This window comes from Mustela nivalis (assembly GCF_964662115.1).
Source record: "Mustela nivalis genome assembly, chromosome: 2".
Taxonomy (NCBI): Eukaryota; Metazoa; Chordata; class Mammalia; order Carnivora; family Mustelidae; genus Mustela; species Mustela nivalis.
Window position 1 is genome coordinate 179,933,469 of NC_139021.1, and position 26,652 is coordinate 179,960,120.

At 52.6% G+C, this 26,652-nt stretch overlaps 1 protein-coding gene across 1 annotated transcript in view; it reads left to right on the forward strand.

Annotated features, from left to right (window-relative positions):
• Positions 1 to 2,879: 2,879 nt before the first annotated feature.
• The window catches only part of LHPP (phospholysine phosphohistidine inorganic pyrophosphate phosphatase), a 112,730-nt gene continuing 88,957 nt past the window's right edge, over positions 2,880 to 26,652 (forward strand). The window contains exons 1-3 of the mRNA XM_082721233.1: positions 2,880 to 3,096; positions 17,855 to 18,042; positions 22,224 to 22,377. Coding sequence (XP_082577359.1) covers positions 2,972 to 3,096; positions 17,855 to 18,042; positions 22,224 to 22,377 — 467 coding nt within the window. The 5' untranslated portion in view covers positions 2,880 to 2,971. The remainder of the gene's footprint in view (positions 3,097 to 17,854; positions 18,043 to 22,223; positions 22,378 to 26,652) is intronic.

Consider the following 26,652-nt stretch of genomic DNA (forward strand, 5'->3'; position numbering starts at 1 on the left):
AGGATAATTGCCCACGTCAAGATCCTCAGCTTAATTCCACTTGCAAAGTCACTTGTACCAGGTAAGGTAGTACATTCATGGGCACCAGAGAGAAGGATGTGGACACCTTCTAGGAGCATTGTTTTATCTCCCATAACCTTAGATATAGAAAATGATTTGCCCAAGGTCATACCTGGCCAATAGAAGAGGGAGAACCATGGGTAGGCTCCCCACCACTGACAGAAATGCCCTTGCTTCTCCTCCCTGGCTGGAAGCTGCAGGCCAGTCATTCTTCAAGGTCCATAGCAGGCTGTCCCTCAGCTCAGAAACCATTGCTGCCCTCTGTGGTTAACAGAGCCCATCCTCTTGGCTATGTCTATGTCACTCATTGGCACTTGGCACACATTCGGTCAGCAATCTTCAAAGTGTATACCTTGTTTTCTGCAGTCTTGACTCAAAGGCAAAGATCACACCCTAGACTTTTTGCATTCCTGGACCCCTGAGCCCACAGAGCGGACAGTTCAATACGTGTGTACAGAGCACGGCGTTCATAGCAGATTATCCAGATCGACTCACTTGGCTCCTGTACCACAGAATCTGGACGGCTAAAAACTGCATTTCCCAGAGTCCCTGGCAGGTCGGACTAGGTTCCACCAAGCTGGACATGGTGAAAAGCAAGGTAAGTGGTAGCCACAGGTGGAGAGAATCCGTCAGGAGCACAGTGGTGTGTGGATTTAGTTTTGGGGGGCCTGTACTGTCAGGTCCCTGGTGACTTGGGAGCCAAGTACCCCAGTGAAACAATGCTATTGGGCATTTCTCAGAGCTGCATGGTACTTGAGCTTGGTTCTTCAGTTCCCTTGGACATCTGTAAGCTTCTTACTGCCTGGGGTAAACATAACCCTTTAGTTGGTGTGTTTCTGTTTTTTGCAGCTAAGACCCATGGCTAATTTTTTTTAGGTCTAATATTCTTTTCTCCCTCAGTCAGATTGTAAATTCCCAAAGGGCAGGAACTACATTTTACATCCCTCCTATAAAATCAAGAGTACATAGTTCCCCAGTAAACTTAGCAACACAGTATGCATAATTTATTGAACTGAGTTAAAATTCTAAGATTCTGACGAATTCTGTATTCTGTCTGTGGCTAAAGAACCTAAAATGAACATTAAAAAAAAAAAAAGATTTTATTTATTTGACAGATACAGCGAGAGAGGGAACACAAGCAGGGGGAGTGGGAGAGGGAGAGGGAGAGGGAGAGGGAGAAACAGGATTCCCACCAAGCAGAGAGCCTGATGTGGGGCTTGATCCCAGAACCCTGGGATCATGACCTGAGCTGAAGGGAGACGCTTAACAGCTGAAGCACTCAGGCACCCCTGAAATGACCATTTTTTTTTTTAAGATTTTATTTATTTATTTGACAGAGAAGTAGGCAGAGAGTCAGGCAGAGATAGAGAGAAGAGGAAGCAGGCTCACTGCTGAGCAGAGAGCCCGATGTGGGGCTCGATCGCAGAACCCTGGGATCACAACGCAAGCGGAAGGCAGAGGCTTTAACACACTGAGCCACCCAGGTGCCCCTAAAATGGTCTTGTTTTGATGCCTTCAAGCTAAGTCAGGCCTGGAGGAATCTGACTTTTTTCAAATGTCTTTCTTTCTTTTTTTAATTTAAAAATTCTTATTTATATATTATTTCAGAGAGAGAGCTAGTGAGCAAGAGCACAAGTGTGCGTGGAGAGGGGCAGAGGGAGAGACACAAGCAGGCCCCCACTGAGCAGGAAGCCTCAGGAGGGGCTCCATCCCAGAACCCCAGGGTCATGACCTGAGCCAAATGCAGACGCCTAACCGACTGAGCCACCCAGGCACCCCTCAAGTTTCAACACTTGGAAAGGCCACAGGGGCAGTCAAGGAAACTTCCCTTTTCCTATCAACTTCTATTTATTGCAAAAATGAGGTAACATTAAATGGATTGTAACAATCCATCCAAAATGTCACTGGCCTAACACACTGCAATGTTTCCATTTGCTTCCCAGCCCTATTCCTACCATCCTTAATTTTGCAGGGCTGTAGTCTACATTACTGCCTGGTAATGTAAAATTTACTAGTTTTGTGGTCTGCTTTCTCATATGTTGTAACACAAGCAGTTTCCATGTTGTTACCTAGTTTCCATTTTTGGTGGCATAATATTTCTTTCTGCAGCCATGTTACACTTGTTTGTACAGTGACTTTTCTTCCGGCTTGTTCTGCCGCGGTACCTTACACTGCCCTCACCGTCTTTAGAATCACTTCCCTAGCATCACTACCCAGGCGTGGGATTATCAGGCCAATTGGTCCAACTATCTCCATTGCTTTTAGGGCCGTTCACACTCAGCAAAAAGATGAGGACACCAATGAAGTACTGATATCTTTTTTTTTTTTTTAAGATTTTTATTTATTTATTTTGAGAGAGAGAGAGAGACAGAGTGAGAGAGAGCATGAGAGGGGAGGTCAGCGGGAGAAGCAGACTCCCCATGGAGCTGGGAGCCCAATGTGGTACTTGATCCCAGGACTCTGCGACCATGGCCTGAGCCGAAGGCAGTTGCTTAACCAACTGAGCCACCCAGGCGCCCCAAGAAGTACTGATCTCTTTAATGCTTGCTACCTCTACAGGTGCCTCCTTATCTTGATTTGACTTGTTTTGGTTTTTAGGGAGACTATTTCCCAGGGGCTTAATGTTTTGTTTTTCCTGCCTCTTGTCCACTGAGCTCTCCTGGGGAGATGGCTCCCATTTCGGGGGTGTGTGACCCAGGAACGGAGAGGCGGCACCCGGGAATCCCGGTTTGCGCCCCCAGGAGCCAGGTTTGCACCCGGCCCGCCCCACTGGCCCCGCCCCACTGGCCCCGCCCCTCCGGGCTGCACAGCCCAGGACTACACTTCCCAGGCGCCCCTGCGCGGCGAGCCCGGCCGCAGTTCCCCGCCGGAGGCTGGGACGCGCGGAGACTGAGGTGCCCGGCAGAGCGCGATGGCCTCGTGGGGCGAGCGGCTGGCGGGCGTGCGCGGGGTGCTGCTCGACATCTCGGGCGTGCTGTACGATGGCAGTGAGGACGGCGGCATGCCGATCCCTGGCTCCGTGGAGGCGGTAGCGAGGTGAGTGCGTCCCGCCGGCCGCGGTGGGCGCGAGGCTCCGCGCTCAGCCGGGTCCCACCGGCGGTTTCTGGCCGCTGCCGGGGGCGGGGCTGCAGCTCTGGCTCCGCCCCTCGCGCTGGGACCACCCCCCCCATCCTGGCTGGACCCCCGCCGCCCCGACCCTCAACTTCCCTGCCTGACCCGGCAGCCCCTGACTTCCTGTGGCGGCTGAGCGCTTGGGGTAGGGCTGGGCAGACTTGCAATGCGCTGTAAGGGCACCGTCCACACGGATTTCCAAGACTTAGTGACAAATACGGAAAGACCTTGCTTTATAGGGATAACATGTTGAAGTGATAATAATTTGATTACGTTAAATAAGATATATTAGATTCCACCTGTTTTTTACTTTTGCTAATGTAGTTACCAGAAAACTTTAAGATGTGCTGACATCATTTGTTGGGGGGGGAGGGGAGGAGAAGGGCGTCTTGCCCACCAAATCTCGTGCACAGAAGACCACGCAAGGACCACGGTTGGCACCATTGGACTCTCCGCTTTGTAATTGCCATTGGCAGGCCAGGCCAGTGCTGCCATGATTTCAGTGGGCAGCCAGGAAGGGCTAATTGCTCCGGACTTGGCTTCCTAGACTCACTGGTGGGAGGACCCCGGGTTAGTGGCCTGATCTCACTAGCATTCAGTTTACCTACCTGTAGCTGGCAATTAAGTGAGCCTCTTGGTCCTTCTCAGGGAGCCCACCCCACTGGTCTGTACAGGAGCCAAACTGTCCTGTGTAGCAAAGTTGGAGGTGTTTGAGAGACCAGGAACTCAGAAAGGGGAGGCATAACCGCAAGGAGAACATGGGAAGGACGCCCAGTCCTAGGAGACTCCTGCGGGCCCCGGGAGCCTCATTTCCTGAAGTCCAGGTTTAAGTTCTACCCTCTGCCTTAGTTCCTATTTACCCTAAGGCTTCAGATGAACTCTGTCATAAGCAAGAACATTGTGCATTGGCATCTTTTTTTGTTGTTAGTTCATTCATTTTTATTGCCAACTAGGATTAGATCATATCAGTACATATATGCATTGGCATCTTATGAAGCCAAGAACATTATGGGAGTGCAGCAGAGGGCATTGGCTGTATTTTGGGGTTATGTGTACCTAGTGTGGGGAAGCACGAGGCCACAGTTTCAGGGCCATGAATGAGGCAGACAAGTCTTCATGGGGCTCATGTCTGTGAGGGAAATGGACAGTAAACTTGGATGCAGACAAGTAAACGTAAGATTGGCTGAAAAAGGGACAGAGGGGAGGTTGGACAGAGAGGGCATTGGACCCAACCAGAGGGTATAAAGGGCCGTCTGGACGAGGCACGGAGGAAGTGCATTCGGCTAGAGGGAACAGCAGCTGCAAAGGCCTAGCAGCAGAAGAGAGCTTGGCACATTCATGTTCAGGGAACCAAAGAGAGGGAGCATGGCTAGAGCAGGAACCTGCCGCGGAGAGGTGCCTGGATTTTATTCTGAGTGCAGTGGGGAGTCACTGAAGATTCTAGGCAGGAGTGTCGTGTGATCTGAAGTATGTTTTAAAGAACTTGAAATGTGAAAGGTGAAGCTGTATAAGTACCAAACAAAGACAGAGATTTCCTTTGAAATCTTGGAGTAGAGGACCTTTATAATTATGCCCCCAAATCTAGAAATCAACAGAGAAAAAAAATCGACAGCCTAATAAAAAATGCACAAAAGATATAAACAGTTAGTTCACAAGGAAGAAAAAGCAAATGAGCCCTAAGCATCGGAAAGATGTTCAGCCTTACTTAGATAAGAGAAGTGCAAATCGAAACTGTGCCAAGGTGCCTTTTTTTGCTTTGTTGAGAAGCAACGGGTGTTGAGAAGGCAACCCGTCCCGAGTAACGCAGCCCCCGCCGACACAGACCTGTCCGTGTCCAGCAAATGCGTGTGCCAATCGCAGGGCGTGACAGTAAGGAGGGGTCCCGGCCTGTTGACCTCCGTGGGTTCTGCACTGGCACCTTCCCACTCATTCCCAGGAGGGTTTTGTTCTGATTTACTTTAATTCAGGCTGATTTAAGTAGCTGGGCTGTCTCTGGTAGCAGCTGTACCCTAGGAGTCGAACAGCTGTGTGACGTCAATCTTAAAATACATCAGAACCAGTTTTGTGACTGAGAGGGGGATTGCCTTCTCCAGAGCATGTGGGATTATTTTCGGTGGGGGGACATAGCGCTCCTTATCCTGGGAGATTTTATCATCGTGCTGCCCAGGGTCCTGGAGAGCTAATGGCCTCGTCTCTCTGAAACCTCAGGGGCTCCCAGGCCACAAGACCAAGTCCCCATGCCTCCTCCTGGTCTGCTAGGGCCTTCTCAAGTGAGCGTGGTGGCCCCTTGTCCCCTCCTTCCCACCTAATCCCGTAACTGCCAGTTGCAAAGACTCCTGGGTAGGGTTTTCACTCACGAGCCTCTTTGTGGCCAAGCGCCCACCGAGCGCACCCCAGTGTGCTCTGGGTCTCTGGACATCCTCCCCTCTTGAGCTCTTCTGCTTGGCCTCCAGGAGCCCACTGATCACACCCAAGCCTCCCTTGTGGGTGGCCGTGGGCAGGCACAAAGCCCAGGGCCCAGACGCTCAGTGGTAGTGAGTGTGGTGCTGGAAGGTTCCCCCTTCTTTTGGAGTTTTCCATGGGAATGTTTCACACATGCCGCATGACCCTGTTTTGTAGCGCCTGAGCCAAGCGTGGACTCTCCGAGGAACCTTTTACGGAACAGGCCTGCTTGTCAAGGTGAAGGACGCTGTGCCCTGTGTGTTTGGCTGCTTTCTATAGTGTGTGTAGCCATGGAGAGGGGTTTCTTTACAACCTGCACTGGGTGGCCTCCTTGATATGCAAGGCTCACTTTGAGAGGCTCACTTTGATGTCCCGAGGAGCCCAATGGAAGTCCCTGGGGTGAGAGCAGCTGCAGAGGGCCAGGCATGATGGGGAGGAGACGAGGTTGTGGGGGACCGCTCAGCCCCCAGCAGCCCCCCAGCACAGGTTCCCAGCAGCACCATCATTTGAGGAACCCAAGGAGGACGACTGACTACTCTTCTTCCTAGACTTTTTGCAGTGACATGTTTGTCCCCAGGTTTTTTAAGAGGTTCCCACTGTTTTGGGGACATGGAGCACATGCAGAGGATAAGCCCTGCTTTCCAGAACCATGTGGACAACAGTCATAGTGGTCACCAGCGATTTAGGGGGGCCTGTCGGGTCCCAGCTGGGTGTTTGACTACATAGCTGCTTTCCCAGCCCACCCCCAAGTAGGGATTTCGGGCCCCTTTTCAAAGGGACGGAGGCCCAGAGATTCAGCAACTGGCCGAAGTGGAAAAGCTGGCTGGGCCAGGTTAACCCCTGGGTTCCTGTGACTCCAAGGCCTCCGTGTCCCACTCAGCACCATGCTGCCTCTTGGTACAGGCGTTTGCTCCTTCATTCACTTCCAGCCGGCAAGTGTTTACCGAGCACTTCTAAACTGACAGGACCCGCGGCTGGGAAGGAGGCAGAGGGACAGTTGGGAGAATCAGTGTAAAGGGCCTTGGGAAGACCCATATCTGATGGGGGGAGACCCAGCCGGCAGGAAGCTGGGGAGCTGGGGTGGGGGAAGCGTAGCCTCGCGGGTCTCTTGCGGTTGCGCTGGGGTTTGTAGATGTCATCGGCGCCAGGAGTGTCCCCGGAGGCCACGCCGGCTCCTTCCTGGAGCTGCTGGGGGCAGTGCTGCCAGGGGCTCTTACTGCACTAGGATTTGTGGGCGGGCGTGGTAATGGGACATCTGTAACCAGCCCGGGGTGCCCCCAACGGGCCCTTTATTGGAGCCCATTCTTGGGCATTTGGGCTCTCCCGGGGGAGCCATTCAGAGGCAGGGCCGGGCCCAGCGGGGGCTGCGGGGGCTGGCCTGGGGGCTGGCCGGCACAAAGGAGAGCCCCGGAGGCATCTGCATGTGAAAGGCAGGTGGGCATTTACTGCATCCTGTCTCCGGCCACTAAAGCACAGCTGCTCGGCCCAGCCCTTTTGTGGCCGGCGGAAGGGAGCAGGCCTGAGCCCAGGGCCGCTTCATAAAGCAATTCCCACCCAGGGCCGCCAGACCCACAACCCATCCTTCCAGGTGGGGCCTCTCAAGCCCCAAGGTGTCCCGGAAGCCCTGGGACCTTCTTGACTCCGAGGCCCCTCCCAGCAGGTTTTGATGGCAACGGATAGGGCCAGGGGCACCTTGTCCGAAGTCGCCAGCCTGCAGACCTCAGGACCAACCCCTCTGACCCTCCCCTCCTCAATGCTGGGCCGCCAGGGCTGAGCATCTGGGCGCAGGAGTGGCGATACTAAGAGCTGCGAGGGACTGGGGGCCTTACCTTCGGGGCCTCGTCCCCTCACCTGCCAGAGGAGGCCCTTTGGGGATATTGGAGGGAGGAGGCTGCTTGTTTGAGCTTGTCAAGGCCAGCAGGAGCTTGCCTCACTCAGCCCCGACCTGGGACAAGGTGTGTTTTGACAAGATCACCCTGCCGCGTACCTGCTGCCATTTCGGGTGGGCGGGGGCGGGCTCCTCCTTGTAAACAGTCCTGACTAGGGCATGAAGGTGCGGAGTAGAGTCCGGACCCTTCTGTCACCAGGCCTGACCCACGCATTCCCCACCGGGTGAGGGGGTGGGAACAACCACACCCCTTCCTCTCCATTCCCCCCAAATCACAGAGGACTGGAAGGCCCAGTGCCTCCTTTTCCTGACATGGCATCCTCCTCGCCCCCTGCCCCACACCCCTACCTCCTCTGCCCTGGTGCTGGCTGTCACTGGGGGCTGAGTCCCTGCAGATCCCGGGCCAGAACTTCCCAATCTTCCGTAGCCTCAGAGCATTTATTTCCCAAAGAAATCCGCGGTAGGAACTGCCCCCCCCCCCATTAAAAAAATAAATAAGAGAACAGTGTTTGACAAATGTATGTTTTCTCTCTTCAAATCTATAATTGATGATGAAGCCAGTCAGTGAAAATGATCAAAGTATTTTGATGAATAACGATATTCAAGTCAGGGCCAGTGGACAGCCCAACAGTTTATTTTATTTTATTTATTTATTTCAAAGATTTTACTTATTTATTTGACACAGAAGGCAAGCAGGAGAGCGAGAGCAAGCAAAGGAAGGGAGTGGCCGGGAGGAGGGAAGCAGGCTCCCTGCTGAGCAGGGCTCCATCCCACAACCCGGTATCTGACCTGAGCAGAAGGCCAAGGCTTAATTGACTGAGGCCCCACCCAGGGGCCCCAGTTTATTTTTTAAAGATTTTATTTATTTATGTGTGAGAGAGAGGACAAGCAGGGGGAGCAGCAGAGGGAGGAGAGGGAGAAGCAAGTTCCCCACTGAGCAGCACACCTGGTGTGGGGCTCGAACCCACAACCCTGGGACCGTGACCTGAGCCCAAGTCAGACACTTAACCCACTGAGCCAGCCAGGCGCCCCGACAGCACCACAGTTCCTCTGTTCATGCCTCTGTGGGCGTGGCTGGGAAACAAGGGGCACGTCTAGCAGGACAAGAGGAGGAAATAGATTGCGGTTCACCCAGACCATGATTCTGCCGCTGTTTGATGTTGACATTAGTTTATGTCACATAAATGTTTTTTTAAAAGATTTTATTTATTTATTTGATAGAGAGAGATCACAAGTAGGCAGAGAGGCAGGCAGAGAGAGGGGGAAGCAGGCTCCCTGCTGAGCAGAGAGCCTGATTTGGGGCTTGATCCCAGGACCCTGGGATCATGACCGAGCCGAAGGCAGTAGCTTAACCCACTGAGCCACCCAGGTGCCCCAATTTATGTCACATCAATGTTGTATGTGGTCAGTAAAACATGTTCTAGAATAATGTGTAGGAAATAGCATTTTTGTCCAGAAAGATGAAGGAGGCCCGACAATCCGCACAGTTCGGAGGGAGAGCAGTAGAGTCATGCACCTGACCCACACGGAGGGAAACCGAGACATGCTGGATGGGGCGTGAGGCCGCATGGGACAAGGGCTGTTTCTTGGGTTCCCATCTCAGCACAGGTGGGCAGGGTCACCGTACGGAAATCAAGGGCAACCGGGCTGGTGGTTCTGGAAGAGAGTTCATGGTTTACCCCAACATTGCTGCCTCTGGTAGGAAGCCCCTCAGATTAGGAGGGCCTTGTGGCTTGGGTTACTCAGGAGGCCTACAAAAGGAGTCGTGAATACCGCCGCCCCTGCCCGTGTTGCCCCTAGCACCCCAAGGATGTACGGAGAAGCCATATTGGCAAACCCAGCCTCAGCCCTGCCTGTAGAGGTGTGAAGGGCAATTTCCCGTGACCGTGGGGCCGACGGGATGTGTAGAGAAGGAACCAGAGACTCAGAGAGCCTGGCTTGAGGATGCCTCACTGAGAGGGAGAGTGGGTGCCACTTCCTACCTGTCACCTAAAAAAGAACGCCGGTGTCGGCTTTTGTAGGTGAGGGCCTGGGTATTGAATCCCAACTCTGTCCTGTGATTGTGATGGAATCTTGGGCAGGTTTCATAGCCGTTTTGTGCCTCAGTTTCCCGTGTGCATCACTGGGGGGTAAGTTAAGTAGGATATTTTCTCTGAAACCACCATTTTACTTGTGCTACCTCTAGGAGCTAAAGGAGCCTTTTGTGGCTTGAACGGTCAGATGATGGGGAAGGAGTGGTTCTTTTGCAAATACAAAAAGTCTTTCTGTTGTTGAACTTGGTGCTGATTCCACCCAAAATCACTTAGCTGTGCCCAGGTTGTATTTCTCACATTTTTATACGTTTTCATGAGGCCGGTTCGTAATAGAGGGTTCTCTTCTGTGCTCTGGACCTGGGTGAGGCACGCAGACCCTCTGAAGCCTAGGTCCTCATCTATAAATGCGGACAGAGACCTGTCTCCCAGATTGTCTTGAGAAGTCACTGGGAGCCTGTGGGTGGTGCCCTGGGCAGCTGGGGGAGGCCCTGGCAGCCAGTCCCTGGGAGCTGTAGTGGCTGTTGTTGGGGTTCCCTTTGTCCCGGGTGCCCCAGGATGTTTGCCCCAGCCTCCCTTCTCTGGATTGAATGTTGCCCTCTTTTCTTAGTGGTGCTATCTGGGCTCCCCACCTCCTGGCCCCAGTTCCTGGGGCATGCGGCTTCCTGTGAGACTGCCTGCCTCCAAGGCCCAGATGTCCCCAGCCCAGGCTTGTCAGACACATAAATTTTGTGGTTGGTAGTCTGCACTGGCATTTTCTGAGTCTTTGCAGCATGCTAGGTGCTTCTGATACGGTTTGTGGGGATCACATTTGTACATCACACTGTCCTGCTGCTAGTGTCCCGTTTTACAGATTTGCAAACTGAGATCGGAGAGTCAGGTCAGAAGCCTCAGCCACACAGTCAGAGGTGGTGGAGGTGCGGTAGGCTCGTCGCTTTCTGAGTCAGGCTGCCCCCTCCTGTCACCTCGCTCTGGGTGTGCCTGGCCTCTGTCCCCTGCTGCTCCTGGCCCAGACCAGCCTGTGATGGCTGGTGACTGGCTCTTCAGGGTTGGAGAGTGGTCCGAAGAACCCACAGCGCCTCAACACACGCCCTGGGGTACCTTGCATCCCTCTGCACCCCAGTCTCCCGCTGTGAAGTGAGCCCTTGGTGGAATCCTGTTGAACCTCTCCTCTGGTTTCTAGATTCCCTGCACTTGATTTTAAGTTGTGTTTATTAATAAATAGCACACTGATGTCTGTGGACTCAGCATTCCCCTTTGCTCTGAGCTCTGAGACTCAGGCAGGTAAGAGAGAACATGCTGGGTGGTGAGGCAGTCACAGGCACCTGGAGGAGGTGCCTCGTGTTTCTTAAGGGTCCTGGCTTTGGAGCCTGCCCAGTGTCTATCTGCCCTCGTCCCTATTCCCTGAGGTCACTGGCCAGCTGGCCCGACTGAGAGGCCCAGCCAGGGCCCGTCCATGTGCGTCACCTTGTCCCTTGTTCCTTCTCTTCTTTCTGTCCATACTTTGGACTCTGTTTCTGGCCTGGGCTCTGATGACACAGTGATGTGCATTGCTGCCCACAGAATGTCAGATGGAGAATGGGGAGGGACCCTGAGTGGGGGAGCGGCTGGCTGTCAGCCGAGCAGAAAGCCCTGCTGGATCTGGAGGGAAGGGGGAGGTGTGGCGGGCCCAGCTCGACCTACTGGCAGAAGCTGTTACTGGTGCCCCTTGGAGTTCCTGGTCTGATGGTGACACCAGCATGCGGGACGGCTCATGGCATGCCCAGTCCTGGAGAGAGCAGAAGACCAGGCACTGGGATTACCCCATATCATGGCCAGGACTCCGGGACCCCAGGAGTCTGACCTTTAGACTTGTATCTAGACTTTAGATGCTTGGCAAGTTGCAAGTGCAGGACCCCAGCTGGGGAGCCAGACCCTGTTCTCATGGGGGCAAAATCCCTTCTGCTGCTGCTCCAGCCACAGGGCGGCTCCCTGACCCCAGCTGATGCCTGTCACCGGGCTGCGGGGACCTGGGCTGGGTCCCTCCCTGAGTCAACAGGGCGCCTGTTGGTATGCGCCAGGGACGGTGCAGGAAACGCGGGACTCACTGCAGACTGTTCCTGCTCCGCTCGCGGGATCCTGTTTGACCCTTTATTTTTTTTTTTTTAAATGGGGTTCTTAGAGCAAATAAGTACTTTGCAGGATTCACTTCTTAATTCTTGGCCTTTTGGCTAAGATCAAGTGTATTATCTGTTCTTATCAATTTAATATCTGCTATGTCCTCTCTCAGAGTTGTTTTCAAGCTCTGCGGCTTTCCAGGAGAGACAGCGGCTGGCATAGCCATACCCCGGCTGAGGGTCACGTCCGGGGTCGCGTCCGGCTGACACTGATCTCGCTGAGGGCCTTGGCCAGGCACTGCCACCCGCATTCCGGTTCACGACAGCCCCCTGAGGTGTCATGAATGTCCTTTCATTGATCTGCTGCTTTTCCCCTTATAGTAGTCATAGGGACCCCTGCTCCGCCGGGGACCATCGTGAGTTGTGGCACCAGGGGCAGAGCAGGCTGAGACAGGAATGGGGAGACTCCCCCTCCTCACCCCTCACTTCCCCTCTCCTCCCGCTGTGTTTCTCCTGTGTCCTGGTCGATGTTCTCGGCTGGCATGGAGTGAACCCTCACAGGGTGCCAGGCCCATGCAGGCACATTGCGGGTCTCGCTGAAGCCTCACAGTATGAGACAGGACAGGTGCTGTGGTCGTCCCCATTTTACAGATGAGGAGACTGAGGCACAGAGAGAAGGGAGAGCTCGCTAAAGGTCCCACAGCTGTTAGGTGGCAGAGCCACAGTCATCCACAGTCATCAGACTTCGAAGTGCCTCCGTCCACAGTCCATAGTCATCAGACTTCGAAGTGCCTCCTTGTCCCCACTGGGCCCCCTGGCCTGCAGCCTGGCAGTAGAGCGTCTTCGGGCATGGCTGTTCCATCTGGTCCATAGCCTGCGTGAAGGAGTGACTCACTCCAGCACCGTATGCGTAGGCTCAGTCTCCCGTTCACCTGTCGGGACGCATTTGGCTCCCTTAGGCTTTCTCCTCTGGTATTCTCTAGACCTTGCACTGAAGAATTAGACACAGTAGGGAGGCGATACTGCCCACGGGCAGGATTAGCTTGGAGCATGGGGTTTATTCCTGAGGTTCTCTGGATGCAAGGGCAATGTTGTTCCTTTATGATGCGTGGGCCCATCAGATCTGGAATTCAGATTAGTTAGGGAATTCCCATCGAAAAGCATTGCTACCCTCCAAGGGCTGTGAAAGCAGAGCTGAAGATGGGCTCTGCCTGAGCAGACTGGGGATGGGGGCCCTGGGGGGCTTCCTGGAGGAGGGGAAACACGAACCAGTCCTTGAAAGATGACAAAGATTGGGCTGTAGAGGAGGGTCAGCAGACTCTGGGTGACTTGAGCCCTCCGTAGGGCATACGAAGGTGACAGCTTCCCAAGAGCTGGTGGGGGGGTGGGGGGATGGGGAATGGAGTGAGGAGGGAGGATGGGCCCAGTTGGGAGGGCCTTGTCTGGGGCAGCCTTCTTGCCCCCTGGTGGCCTCCCCTCCCAGCCCCTCTGGCGAGCCGGAGAGGGCAGCAGGCTGTGGAGCTGTGCCAAGGTCGGTCAGGATGTCCAGTAATCGCCTTAGCGCTCTACCTGCTACGGAGCCATAATGAGAGGGTTTCCATTATTTTCGGGTGAGCGCCCCTGGCAGATGCCGACAGCCAGCAGCTGTGTGAGGTCCGAGGTGATTTGCAGGGGACCAGTTCGTGTGACGCACAGTAATTGCACCAGGTGGGTTTGTCCTGTCCTGCCGGGATGAGGTAAAGGTCAGTTCAAAGATCCGGCGTGGCTACAGGACGTGGGGGCAAATCCCACTCTCGTGAGACTCCTGGGAAGGGGGCAGCGGGCTGAAGTGGTGGCCAGGGGCTCAGAGGGACGATCTGGCCTGCACCCCACCGTGGGATGTCAGGGTCCTGTGGGAGGACCCGTGTGCCAGGCATTCTTGGGAGAAGAGGAGAGAAGCAGACTTCCCGCGGAGCAGCTGAGCAGGGAGCCGGATGGGCTTGATCCTAGGACCCTGAGATCTTGATCTGAGCCAAAGGCAGAGGCTTAATTGGCTGAACCACCCGGGCGCCCCTGCTGGTGGTCTTCTAAGGACAGTAATCCCTGTCCTCTCACACCCCCACCCTGACGACCTCACTTAGCGCTCCTTGCCTCCTCAGGGCTTTAACACAGGGATCTGCCAGGCAGGTATGTGTGTGTGTGTGTGTGTGTGTGTAATGCAGCTCGGTGCACAGCAGTGGCCGTTCAGGGCCTTCCCTTCAGTGCTGACCACTCACCTCGCACTCTCTCCCCCATACACACTCACGTGTGCCCTGCACGCACCTGGACCTGGGTCTTGCCGGGGGCACAGTACTCCCTTTACTAGAAACATGCAGGTCTGCACACACCAGCGCGTAGCTGCCCCCCGCCCGCCCCCCAGGCCGGTTTACAGCCTGCGGGCTCTACTGCTTACCAGCTGTGCGACTTTATCGGTCTCTGCCCCTCAGAGCCTCCGTTTTGGCATCTCTAGAATGGGGACAGTGGTGCTGGTCTCTGGGCTCAGTACTCAGGCAGCTCGTGCTCTGTGCTGACTGTGCGCCGGGCACTGGCCCGGGGACATGTGTAGGGAAGAAAGCATGTGGTTCTGGACCAAATCAAGTCACAGACACTGAGTCCCGAGGCAGGACTTAATGTAATGTTGTAGTCATGCTTTACTCCGCTAATAAACCATGCTTTTATAATTTTCAGTGACTACGAGAAACAGAGGGGACCTGGGACTCGTCCCAAATGGTCAGAAAGGGGGTGCCGTCAGTGGGGGGGGTATGGATGAACAGAGCCACAGGGAGGGACTCCCCACACATTTTGCGCTAGATGTTTTTCAAGGGCTGATTTGATCCTAAAACGAGTACTTTGATTTTAAATACATGTCTTATGAACTTAGGTGGTTATTTCAAAGGAGACCCGTGACTGAAGTGTCCCGAAGTGAGTTGTGTTATTTACACATTTGTCATCGGCATCTGAAGTCGTGTTCTGAATAGCAGATGTGAGGCACTGTCATCTCACTGTCACACCGATTGTTCACTGTTCTGAGAAGGTCACATCATAATTCATTAGCAATAATTAGTCCCCGGACACCCCTGCACTTCTTCGCTCAACTGCTCCATTAATTTGGGTGCGAATCACACATTCCCGGTGCCAATCAATGAAGATCTGTCTGTGATGCACAAGGTGATGCTATTAGTTACAATATATTAACTGCCTAATTTAAAAATACAAAAGCTGTCTTTATGAAGGGCAATTAACCACTAAGCGTAATTGATCATTCATAACTCTCTGATTAGGAAAGACAAATATTAAGAAAGGACTGAACCACCTGGGCTGTTGATTAAGACATGGTTAGCCTCAAGGTGTGTGTTCACTCTGTTGTTGGTCAGTCTACAGATTTCTTTTCAGGTGGCACTTGTCAGCTCCAGGGCTTGGAGGGTCGTCACAATGAAGGAGCACTTGCCTGTGTCCAACGGGGCTTGGAAGGGGGCTGCAGGGGCACCCTTGGGGGCGGCAGTAGGTGTAGTCGGTGTGGTTCTAAGGAAGAGTCCCTCTCACTGGCTGTCATTTGGATTTTCCGTCACTCAGTCATTCAGCAAACGGGAGCCTGCCGTGTACCAGCCCAGTGTGAAGCAGGAATCCCGAGGAGAATGGACCAGATGTCACTGCTGACCTCATGGAGCACATAGGTCTGGGAGAGAAACAATAAACAAAGATATAAGTCAGACACTTGGAGATATTGGCTAATGTTACAAAAAAAGAAAAATACAGCCAGAGCCAGGATAAGGACAGTGTGACACAGGGTGGAGAGGGGACACTGGACAGACCTGCCACCTTTTCCCAGTTCTGTTATCACTAAGGAGCATTGAATTTGGAGCTCCCTCCACCCCGGGATGGAGCAGATTGCCTGAGGCACCCCTACCCGCTCAGTGACCCTCCTCTTCAGCCTCATTTTCTGGCCCAGCTTCCATTTACCCAAGGCTGCTCAAAGATTCTGAACCCGACCAGGGCCTACACTGCACCTGTTTCTCCCTCTGCCCCGCCCCCCCACCCTGGCCACCTAATCAGTTTTGAGTTGGATCTGGCTCTTCTGAGAAGCCTTTTCTGAGACCCCATCCTTGGAGGAGACCTTTCCCACCTTTGGCTTCGTAGGGTAGCTACCGTGTGTGCTTCTTGTTTCTGACTCCATATCGGTTCCAGGATCCGTGTTGGGGTCAAGTAGAACTTAGCCCATGTCCCTAGTGTCTGAGATCCAGGAAGAGGAATAGAAAGTTCCTGACCTTCCGAGACTCAGTGTCCTCACTCATAAAGCAGGATAGAAAGCATGTCACCGCCAGGGTTGAGACAGAGTTGCATTTTTACCAGGGGTCTCCCTTATTTGGCCAAGCAGAGGTTGATTTCAAGTCCATAGTTTTGAGTAACTGGGTCTACTCTGTGTGTTGCCTCTGCACAAGAGCACAAAATTGGAACACGTATCTGTTATACAGGGTATTTATTGATAAATACTAAATGATAAATTATGCACTTAACACTGGATCAGATATATTATTTATATTATAAAAATGTAAAAGTTGAAAGGATGGCTGAAAAGTAAAGGTGTCTTCTGCACGTTTGGAGACCGCTGGCATGGCTGTGTCAGAGACCTGTTTGCAAACAGTGCGAGGTGGCAGTTAGTGCCCTCAGGTTAGTTTCCTAACGTCTCCCAGACCTCCTGACTTGTAGCCTGGCTTCTGTTCCGTGATGCCACGCTGCGACTCTGTGCAGATGTTGAGTAGGACTGCCGTCTTTTTTTTTTTTTTAAGATTTTATTTATTTATTTATTTATCTGACAGAGAGTGAGATCACAAGTAGGCAGAGAGGCTGGCAGAGAGTGAGAGAGGAGGAAGCAGACTCCCTGCTGAGTGGAGAGCCCGATGCGGGGCTCGATCCCAGAACCCTGGTACACGACCCGAGCCGAAGTTAGAAGCTCTAACCCACTGAGCCACCCAGGCGCCCCAAGTAGAACTGCCGTCTTGCTCTGGCTTGTCTAGGGAGGGCTGTGTGTTCTGGGCCCATGGGGACATCTGCCATCAGAATGGGTCCCTGGCTCATGGGCTCAGCTGTGCCAGCCCCTTTTCCTGCGCAGACTGAGTCCACTCTTCCCTCTGTTGGAGGCTGTTTCTTTGCCTCCTGGCCCCCATCTGTCTCTTTATCCTGTTCCAGTCCTTCAAAGCACCTCCCTGTGGCTCCAGCTGGAGCCTGCCTGTGGTCAAGGTTACAGTTCTGTGCGCTGGCCCCCAGCCAGGCACTTAGTAGATGCTCGGTAAATGTTGCGGGAGGGTTGGATATTACAGCATTTGGGACCTCTTTCGGCATCTGCTTGTGGGTTTGCATTCCGAGAACCTGGCCAAGTGCAGCCAGGCTGCAGCCGGGGTCCTGGGAGCTCAGGAGAGAAGAAATGTGGGTGTAGCTGGGTCTCAGGGTCCTGTTAGGTTAATCCTGGGCTTGCAGGGGCTCCCTGGGTCCTATCTATCCATCCCGGGATTGTTCATGTACCTGATGACCATCTGGCAAACTTTTCTTCGGCGACAGCAATGAGAAGACACACGCAAACTTGGTGTCTCAGCCTTTGTTCTTTAGGGGAAATATGGATGTGGAGGTAATTAGGCACACGTAGCCCATGTGCACAGTGGAAGTGCTGATCACGGTGGAGCGGTCCGGAGAAACTGCCGCGGACATGCGTGGGCGATCTCTGGCCAGGCCGAGTGGGATGGAGTGATGGAGGGGAGATGTCCGGTGCGTCTTGGGAGGTGGGAGAATCGGCACATGTAGAGAGGTGCCATGTCCCAGGCAGGAGTGGAGATGTGTCCCAGGAGAAGGCTGGAGTTGTGTGTCAGATGAAGAGGCGGGGGGTGTCTCAGGCCGAGGGAGTGGGGACAGAGATATGTCCCAGGTGGGGTGTCCCAGGCCGAGGGAGTGGGGACGTGTCCCCAGCAACAGACTCAGTGCAGATGGAAAGGAGCGTTGTGGGCAGGGTCGGGGTTCCCTGGAAAGGGTCAGCTCCAGCTCAGCAGCTCCTGTCCAGACCCCGGGGTCAGCCGAATCTGGCTTCAGGGAGCCTCCGTGGTCTGGCCCACGTTGGCGGTCCTGATCGCCCTTGGGAAGTGACTTTCCAGCTTCCTCCCCGGAGGCCCAGTGCTCCAAGTGCTGATGGCACCCTCTGCCTGTCGTGTTCCCACTTCCAGACTGAAGCAGTCACAGCTGAAGGTGAGGTTCTGCACCAACGAATCGCAGAAGTCCCGGGGAGACCTGGTGGAGCTGCTTCGGCGCCATGGCTTCGACATCTCCGAGAGCGAGGTGACTGCCCCCGCCCCAGCCGCCTCTCTGATCCTGAAGGAGCGAGGCCTGCGGCCACACCTGCTTGTCCAGGACGGTAGGCTTGCCGGGCCCTGGGCTTGGTCGGGGTGACGGTGCCTCCTTTCCAGGTGGGGGCCCGAGGGAGGGCGTCCTTCTGACCTGGGCAGACCACCGGGGAGGACACGAACGCTTGGCTCCTGCCGCTGGTGCTCATGGGCCTGTGGGGTGGAAACCTCGTTGGCTCCCTGCTGGGGACCAGTTCCCTTCCACCCCTCGCTGAGTACTGGAGGGTCTTTAGAGGCGGGTTCCAGATGGAACAGTTTCCAAGGAGGAAACCTCTGAGCCTGATTTCTTTGATCTAGAATGGACCAGAGGGGCAAGGAATCGCCACAGCGGCAAAAATCTAGCTTCTAGGGCTTGTGGGGCAGGAGATGGGCAGGGAAGGAGGCTGAGGGGCTCCACTGAAGTCTGTAGGTTTCTGTCTGCCACACCCCATCCCCCACTCCCCCCACCTCCCCCGCCACCCTCCCCCAACCCTGAACTTGATCTCTATTTGTGAAAACCAGCCCTACTTTCTGGCAAACGGCACAAGGTTTATATCCTGATCTTCGTCTGAATGCAACGAAAGAGACATTTTGACCCTCCTTGGGGAGTTTTTCTGGGAAGTGGAAGGAGCGGTATTATTGGGTGCCTTCTGAATATTTAAAAAGAAGACACATAAGCAAGGCTTCGGAGTTCAGGACACTTCCCTGTCATTGCACTGAGCCCTCCTTCTTCCCCTGCACTGGGTATTTTTATTTACAAACCAGGGCAGAAGCAAGCATATTCTTCTGCCTCCCGGCAGGAGAGGGAGCCCCCCCGAGCTTGAGAGTGCGCCCTGAAAGGCTCGAGTGTCCAGTCCAGAGCTCTGGTGCCGGTTGAGGGCAATACGCCCAGCCTTTAGAAAGCCTCTTTCTCAAAACCCTTCCTCTGTGATCTAGGATCTCTGCCAGTGTCTTCAGAACAGGTCCTCAAGGAAGGAGAAGAACTTAAGAAAGAAAATCCCCACCCCCGGGGCAGAGGGAGGAATGGGGGTGAAGTGCGCTGGGAAGGGGAAGGAGATTCAGTGTTTGCCCGGAGGGGCTTTGATCGCTGCGGGCCGGAGGGGAAGCCGGGTGCCCTCCTCAGTCGGACCCCTGCATCTCTCTTCCATTAAAATGCCTGTCTCCAGACTTGGAATCTTTTTCCAAGTTTTACTGTTGATGAATCCCACCCCCAAAATTTTATTATGACATTTTCAAAATACAGCCAAGCTGAAGGAATTGTGCTCAGAATAATTTTGTATGTGGTCCCCTTGGCTTTACTAGTGATGCTTTGTTTTCTTCCTTATTATGTCTACCTATTGCTCTGTCCATCTTTTCATCTTACTTTTTTTAAGATTTATTCTTAAGATTTATTTATTCGAGGGAGAGAGAGAGTGCTTGCGTGCTGGTGGGGGGAGGAGCGGGGAGAGGGAGAGGGACCCTAAGCAGATGCTGCACTGAGTGTGGAGCTTGATGCGGGGCTCGATCCCAGGACCCTGAGACCAAGAGTTGGATACTTAACCAACTACGCCACCCAGGCTCCCGCTTTTCTTATCTTTTTGATGCATTTCAAGGTAAATAGCAGACACTGGTACATGTCCCCAAAACACTTTAGCACTTAACTGGAGTTCAATGTCTGTTTATAATTTTTTCTTTTGATACAAAATTTATGTACAGTGAAATGCAGGAATCTGTGTGTCCCCAGCCCTGTCGTGATCCCAATACAGAGCTTTACTGGCACGTCAGTCCCCATCCCCAACCCCCTCGGAGGCATTTTCATTTCTTTCATCATGAGAAGTTTGCCTCATTTAGATTTTTGCATAAATAGAATCCTGCTGCTTCTAGTTGTGCCGGGGCCCTGTGGACCACCTTCAGGCTTGACAATTTGCTGGAAGGACCTGCAGGGCCCAGAAGAGCTGCTGGACTCCGTTAGGGTTTACTGCGGTGAAGGAACACAGATTGAACTCAGCAAAGGGAGGAGAGGCGAGGGTGAACTCTAGGAGACTGGGGCATGACCTTTCAGTGGTCCTCAACTGGGAAGACTCCCTGAGATGACTTAATTCCCCCAGCCGAGGTGTGTGACCGTACATGCAATGTGTCATCACCCAGGGGAGCCCACTGGAGCCTGGTGTCTAGGGTTTTGAGTAGGAGTTGGTCGGAGAGGCACGCAGCGCCCGTGGACCAACCTTGGCTACTCAGTCTCTGACCTCCCAGGGCCTCAGGCATACAAAAACTCTCTCTCTCTCTCTCTTTTTTAAGATTGTATTTGAGAGAGAGAGAGGGTGCATGAGGAGGGGCAGAGGGAGAGGGAGAATCAGACTCTGCACTGAGTGCAGAGCCCAGCCTGGGGCTCCATCCCAGGACCCTGAGATCATGATCTGAGCCAAATGCAGATGCTTAGCCGCCTGGGCCACCCAGGTGCCCTGAGGACCGCCTTTCTTTGGAATCTGCCGGGTCCAAGCAGCCTCAACATACTGTTGTTGGGAATTATCTGTACGGTTGTGGGTTATCAGTAGGTTTTTTCTTCTCTGTTGTGGAGTGCTGTTCCATTAAGTGAACATACCAGGCTTTGTCCAGTCCCCTGTTGACCGACAGCTGGCTGTTAACAACTTTAGGCCATTAGGGAGGCGATCTGCTATGAATGTTTCTGTGGAGTTCTTTTGGATAAATACCTAGGACTGAATTGCTGGGTCAGAGGGTAGGTGGCTGTTGAGTTTTATCGGAAACCGCTAGCCTCTCCCCAGAGGGCTGTATCATTTCACGTGCTGACCAGCCGGCTCTTACAGCTGCTCTGCCTCCCCACCAGCGCCGGGCGGTGCCTGTCTTTTTAATTCTTGCTGTTCTGCCAAATAGGAAGTGGTATCATGCAGTTACTTCCATTTTTTAATTAGCAAGGTCAACATCTAAGACCAAGATAGGTGAGAATACGGTTCGTCCTAAGCAATGGAGGGCATAAGGCTGACAACTTAGTTTATCCTTGCAATGTTCTCGGATTTTAATTTAAAATTGGGGAGAGGGGTGCCTGGGTGACTCGGTGGGTTAAGCCTCTGCCTTCGGCTTAGGTCATGATCCCAGGATCCTGGGATCAAGCCCCACATTGGGCTCTCTGTTCCACAGGGTGCCTGCTTCCTCCTCTCTCTGTATTCCTCTCTGCCTATTACTTGTGATCTCTGTCTGTCAAATAAATAAATAAAATCTTTTAAAAAATAAAAAATAAATAAAATTGGAGAGGACAGGGGTTCCTGGGTGGCTCAGTCAGTTAAATGTCTGCCTTTGGGGGATGCCTGGGTGGCTCAGTTGATTAAACTTCTGCCCCTGGTTCAGGTTATGATCTCAGGGTCCTGGGATTGAGCCCTGCCTCAGGCTCCCTGCTCAGTGGGGAGCCTACTTCTCCCTCTCCCTCTGCCTGCCTGTGCTGTCTATCTCTCTGTCAAATAAATAAATAAAATCTTAAAAAAAAAAAAAAAAGTCTCCCTCTGGTTCAGGTCATGATCCCAGGGTCTTGGGATCAAGTCCCGTATCAGGCTCCTTGTTCAGTAGGGAGTCTGTTTGTCCCTCTCTCTCTGCCATTTCCCCCTGCTTGTTCTCTCTCTCTGACAAATAAATAAATAAAATCTTTAAAAAAAAAAAAAAGATAAAATAGGGGAGGGCAGAGAAGGAAAGGAGGAAGAGGCTTTGCTAAGGGGCTCGGTGAGCGGAGGGGCAGTGGAGGTCAGCGGCTACTCCTTCCAGCACGTGTGTAACTCGAGGCTCTCCTGTCTTCCATGGGGTTGGACTGGAATGCTTACAGTGTGGGTCCAGCAGTACAGACCCTACAAAGGTTTCCAGCAGCCTCATTTCACCCTGCATTCAGGAATCTGTGTCTTCCTGGCAAATGTCGCTTCTCACTTGCAGAACTATGGGTTCCCTTCTGTGGGATTGGACAGGAAGCCCTGGGGTAATGGCGGTGTTGGGCCGGGGCTCCCCGGGGTGGGTCCATCTTTCTCCTGACAAACCCCAACTGTGGGGAGTGGAATTCCTTCATCTGTAAAGTGGGAGTCAGACCCCTTCCAAGTCCGCCTCCCGTACAGCTGGGAGGATCGGAAGTGCGTCTGAGAAAGGGTCCAGACCCATGTGGCAGACGGAGGGTGTCCCTGGTAGGAGGTGAGACGTGAGCCATGTCTCCGTAGGGCTTTATCCCTCTTTCTCTTTCCAGGAGTCCGCTCAGAATTTGATCAGATTGACACCTCCAACCCCAACTGCGTGGTCATTGCAGATGCTGGAGAAAGCTTTTCTTACCAAAACATGAATAAGGCTTTCCGGGTGCTCATGGAGCTGGAAAGTCCTGTGCTCATCTCTCTGGGAAAAGGGTAAGTCAGCTTCAGGAAGAGGGTTTCCGGCTGCTTTGGACGACACTCTGTGGGTCTCTGGCCTTGCAGAATCAGCACGCGGTGCAGAAAAGTGGGTGTGGGGCGGGCATAGGCTGCCTTCCTTTTCCTTCTCTGCTTTTTTCCCTTCATGCTTCCTTTCTTTTAATAATTTGTGAGGAAATGAGAACTCTTTGGCTTCGGGGGAGCTGGCTGGTCAGGCTTCTGAGTGGGCCCTGGGCTGGAAGAGGCTGGGGCCAGGGAGGGCTGCTGCGGATGGAAGCCCTGTTGAGGCCTCAGAGCACAGGTGCTCACTGTCCCAAGGTTAGAGGTGTTTGCACAGGGTACAGCACCAGGCACTGAAGGATTGTCTCTAGGGGGCACCTGAGTAGTAAAGGGAAGGCTCAGGGGCCTGGAGGAAAGCTCTGGGCCAGGCTCTGTATCTCTGGCCACAGAGCAGTCTCTGTAAAGTTCTGATTTTGTCACTGACATTTTTGTCTGAGCCTTTAGCACAGTCCTCATTGTCTCTTCCTTTAAAAAAACCAAACCAACCATGCTGGTTACTTTTCTCAACATCTTTTAGCACCAAGACAGTGCATGTTCATGGGAGGAAAATTAGTACAGTTGAGCAAAAAGAAGAAAACAGAGATTTCCATTCCACTGCACAAGAAAACAGCTGTCAACACGTCGGTGTGTTTCCTTCCATGTGGTTCTTGGAGCAAAGAAATCATTACGAAGGGATGTCCTTGGAGCATCAGTATCAAACCTGACCTAGTTTTGTCACCCGGGTTTTTGTTGTTCACCAGACAGTACTTTGTGAACAGCTATCCACTCGATAAAGAAATGTCTGTGTAGCACAGTTTTCCTGTAATCTTTTTTACAGGATATCCTGTAGTTTATTTAAATTTATTTTTTATTTTTTAATTTTTAAAAAAGATTTTATTTATTTACTTGACAGAGAGCATAAGCAGGGGGAGCTGCAGGCAGAGGGAGAAGCAGGCTCCCAGCTGAGCAGGGAGCCTGATGTGGGGCTCGATCCCAGGACCCTGAGATCATGACCGGAGCCAAAGGCACATGCTTCCCTGACTGAATCCCCCAGGCATCCCCTATCCTGTAGTTTTCTTAAACCGATGCCCAATGATGGATGTTAGGTTGTTTCTGATTTTCTACGAAAGTAAAGCAGTCATAGGCGGATCCGAGGCTCTCCGCGCACATCGCCGGGCTGCTTTCCAGAAAGCTGTGCAGACTTAATCTGTCAGCACAAGGCAGTACTAGGCTTTCAAGTCATGGGCTCTTACATTTGCAGGGACCCTCTGGAGCCCTGCCCCAGCTTTTCGTGCCTGGCGGGGATTTGGGGGCCGTCCCTGGGGAAGGCTTTTCCAGCTTGGGTGCTTCTGCTGGTCGGGAACTCCTGCCCTGCGCCTACCAAATGGGGCCGGCTATCGGAGGAGTCAAGGGGGGGACCTTTGGTTTGGCCACGCACCATTACGTATTCCATTTTGTTTCATTCCCACCACAACCCTGTGAGCTGTAGGCAGCAGCAGTGCCATTTTGGAAGTGGGCTTATCGAGGCCTAAGGAGTTGAAGTAAGCTGGGGTCCCCGGCCCATAAATCCTTTCCCCTGGGGCTACTTCAAAAGCAGATGTTTGGCCCTCACAAGACCCTAAATTTGGGGGCAGCGTGTTTAAAAATTGGGAGATTTTGGGGTGCCTGGGTGGTTCAGTGGGTTAAGCCTCCGCCTTTGGCTCAGGTCATGGTCTCAGGGTCCTGGGATCGAGCCCCAAATTGGGCTCTCTGCTCAGCAGGGAGCCTGCTTCCCCCTCCCCCTCTGCCTGCCTCTCTGCCTACTTGTCATATAAATAAATAAAATCTTTAAAAAAAGAATTGGGAGATTTTATATAAAATTCCCAGATTTCTGGATACTTAAAAAATCAGAAGATCTGATAATTCAGGGCCCCACATTCCACCACACGCAGAAGCTTAGCGGAGGCCACCGCCTCCACTGATTCCAGCTGACCGTAGGCCTCGCCACTCTCGCCATCCCTTTCACCAAGCTCAGAGTCCGCTGCCACTTAAGTGCACTATTTTGGTTGTTTTTCTCATGGTATTTCTTAATGGCTTTGTCTCTGTCAAAATAGGCAAACAAAAGAGATTTCAGGAAAGAGAGAATATATTTCCCATTTTTTTTTTAAATTTCTTTATTTGACAGAGGTCACAAATAGGCAGAGAGACAGGCAGAGAGAGGGAGGGAAGCAGGCTCCCTGCTGAGCAGAGAGCCCGATGCGGGGCTCGATCCCAGGACCCTGAGATCATGACCTGAGCCGAAGGCAGAGGCTTAACCCACTGAGCCACCCAGGTGCCCTGAGAGTATATATTTCTTTTAGGAACTTAAAATATTTAATGTGTTTATCATGCAAATAAAATATGTCCTGTAGTAGTCAGGATTTGTCACAGAAGCAGAACCGAGAGGGGCCAGGTGTCCATAAAGAGCTGTGTCCGGGTCCAAAGGCTGTCTGCCGGCAAATTCCTTCTTGCTCAGGGAGATAATTCTGTTCTGTTCCTGCCTTCCCCTGATTGGATGAGGCCCACCATAGAATGGAGGGCAGTCTATTTACTCAGAGACCACTGATTTCAATGTTAATCTCACCCAAGGAAGACCTTCACAGAAACATCCAGAATAATGTTTGACCAAATATCTGGCCCCTTGGCCCAGTCAGGCCGACACATAAGTTCAGCATTCTAGTCCCTTTCCGACCTCACAAGCATCTGCGGATTAAAGTGCTACAAGCCATGGAACTTGGCCTGCTCAACTCCCTCACGCTCCTGGCTTGATCCTTCAGTCATCCCTGAGATCACCAGCCCCTCACTAGAGAACAGCATAATGAAGATCTGTCATGATTCATTTACGTTAAAACTTTTTCTTTAAAATTTTCCCTAATTGTTAAACGTTATTACTACTGGGGAGTAGTCAAAGTAGATATGTTGTTGAAAAAGAAAAAGAAAAGGAATCATTTGCTTTTTAGCTTCCTCATTTTGTAGTAAATTCAAGAGTAGGCAAGGGTTGGTTTTACAAATACGCAATCGGGGGTGCCTCTGACTTATCGGGCTCCTGACCTGGGCTGTGGGTTGGGCGCTCAGAAGCAAGGGACAGGAACCGAGAGCTTTGGGGCCCAGGTCAGCAGCTTCTTAGGACAGCCCAAGGACCTATGAAGAGCTGCTGTCCTGTCCGAGTGGGGGTCGTGGATGGCAAGGGGCCGTCCTCTGCCGGCGCAGGGCCACGCGGGGCCCCCGGAGGAGGCAGGATGGCAGGGGCACTGGGGCAGAATGTCCTCCTCCTGGAAATGGAGTGATTTACATTTGGCATCTGTTTGGACCGGGAGTGGGAATTGCCTTTGTAATTTCTTCTGTCATGCTGCCGTCAGAAAATTAAGCTGTTTACGCGACAGACTATGGAAGGTTAATGGCTCTTGTGGGAAAGGTCAAGTGGTCATTTTGAAGGGAGGCCGTGCTGAATAATCGGAAGGGCAGAAGAGTAAAGCATAAAATCTCTCCGACCGCTTCAGGCCAGCTCTTTCCCGTCTCTCCAGCACCCCCAGTTTCTTCTTTGTGGTCGGAGCACTCCGCTTCTGCTGCTGCTTTCCTGATGCCAGTAACCGAAGGTGGTGGATCAGATCTCTTCGGTTTCAGGAATAACCTGGACCTTTATATTTAGAAAAAATTAACTTAGATACTTGTATTTCCTATGTCTCTAAAAATGTTTTCAGCTAACAGATGGCCTTTGAGGTAGCTTTTGGTTTTCCTGAATGAGTAAGGAATAAAGAAAAATTCTGGACACTGGAAAAACAAAGCCGAGATTCAGTTAAAAAAGAAATTGTAAGGTTTCTAATTTTGATTTATGGAAGTCAGTTTTTTCTTTAGGCTCTAAACATGAGGGTAACAAAGGCAAGGTTCTGATTGTGTATTTTAAGCTATATACTCAGGTTTTTCCTTCTATCAGGACTAAATTTAAACTTCAGAAAGTGCGGGTTCCTGTCGCTTGGGAAGAAAGACTCTGGGGAGTGCGGCTGGGCAGAAGTTGTGCTGGGAACATGTCCTCGGGAGGTTTTTCCAAAGGGAGGTACACTCAGCTCCTGCCTCCTCCTGCCAGCCCAGGGCCCTGGCCAGAGGCCCAGAGAATCCTCTGCTCCAAACAGACCTGTGCCTGTTGCAACAAGATGGTGTCGCTTTTAATTCGTCCTTCGGCTTCGGGGTCTTGTGCTGGCCGCATTCTCTCCTCAC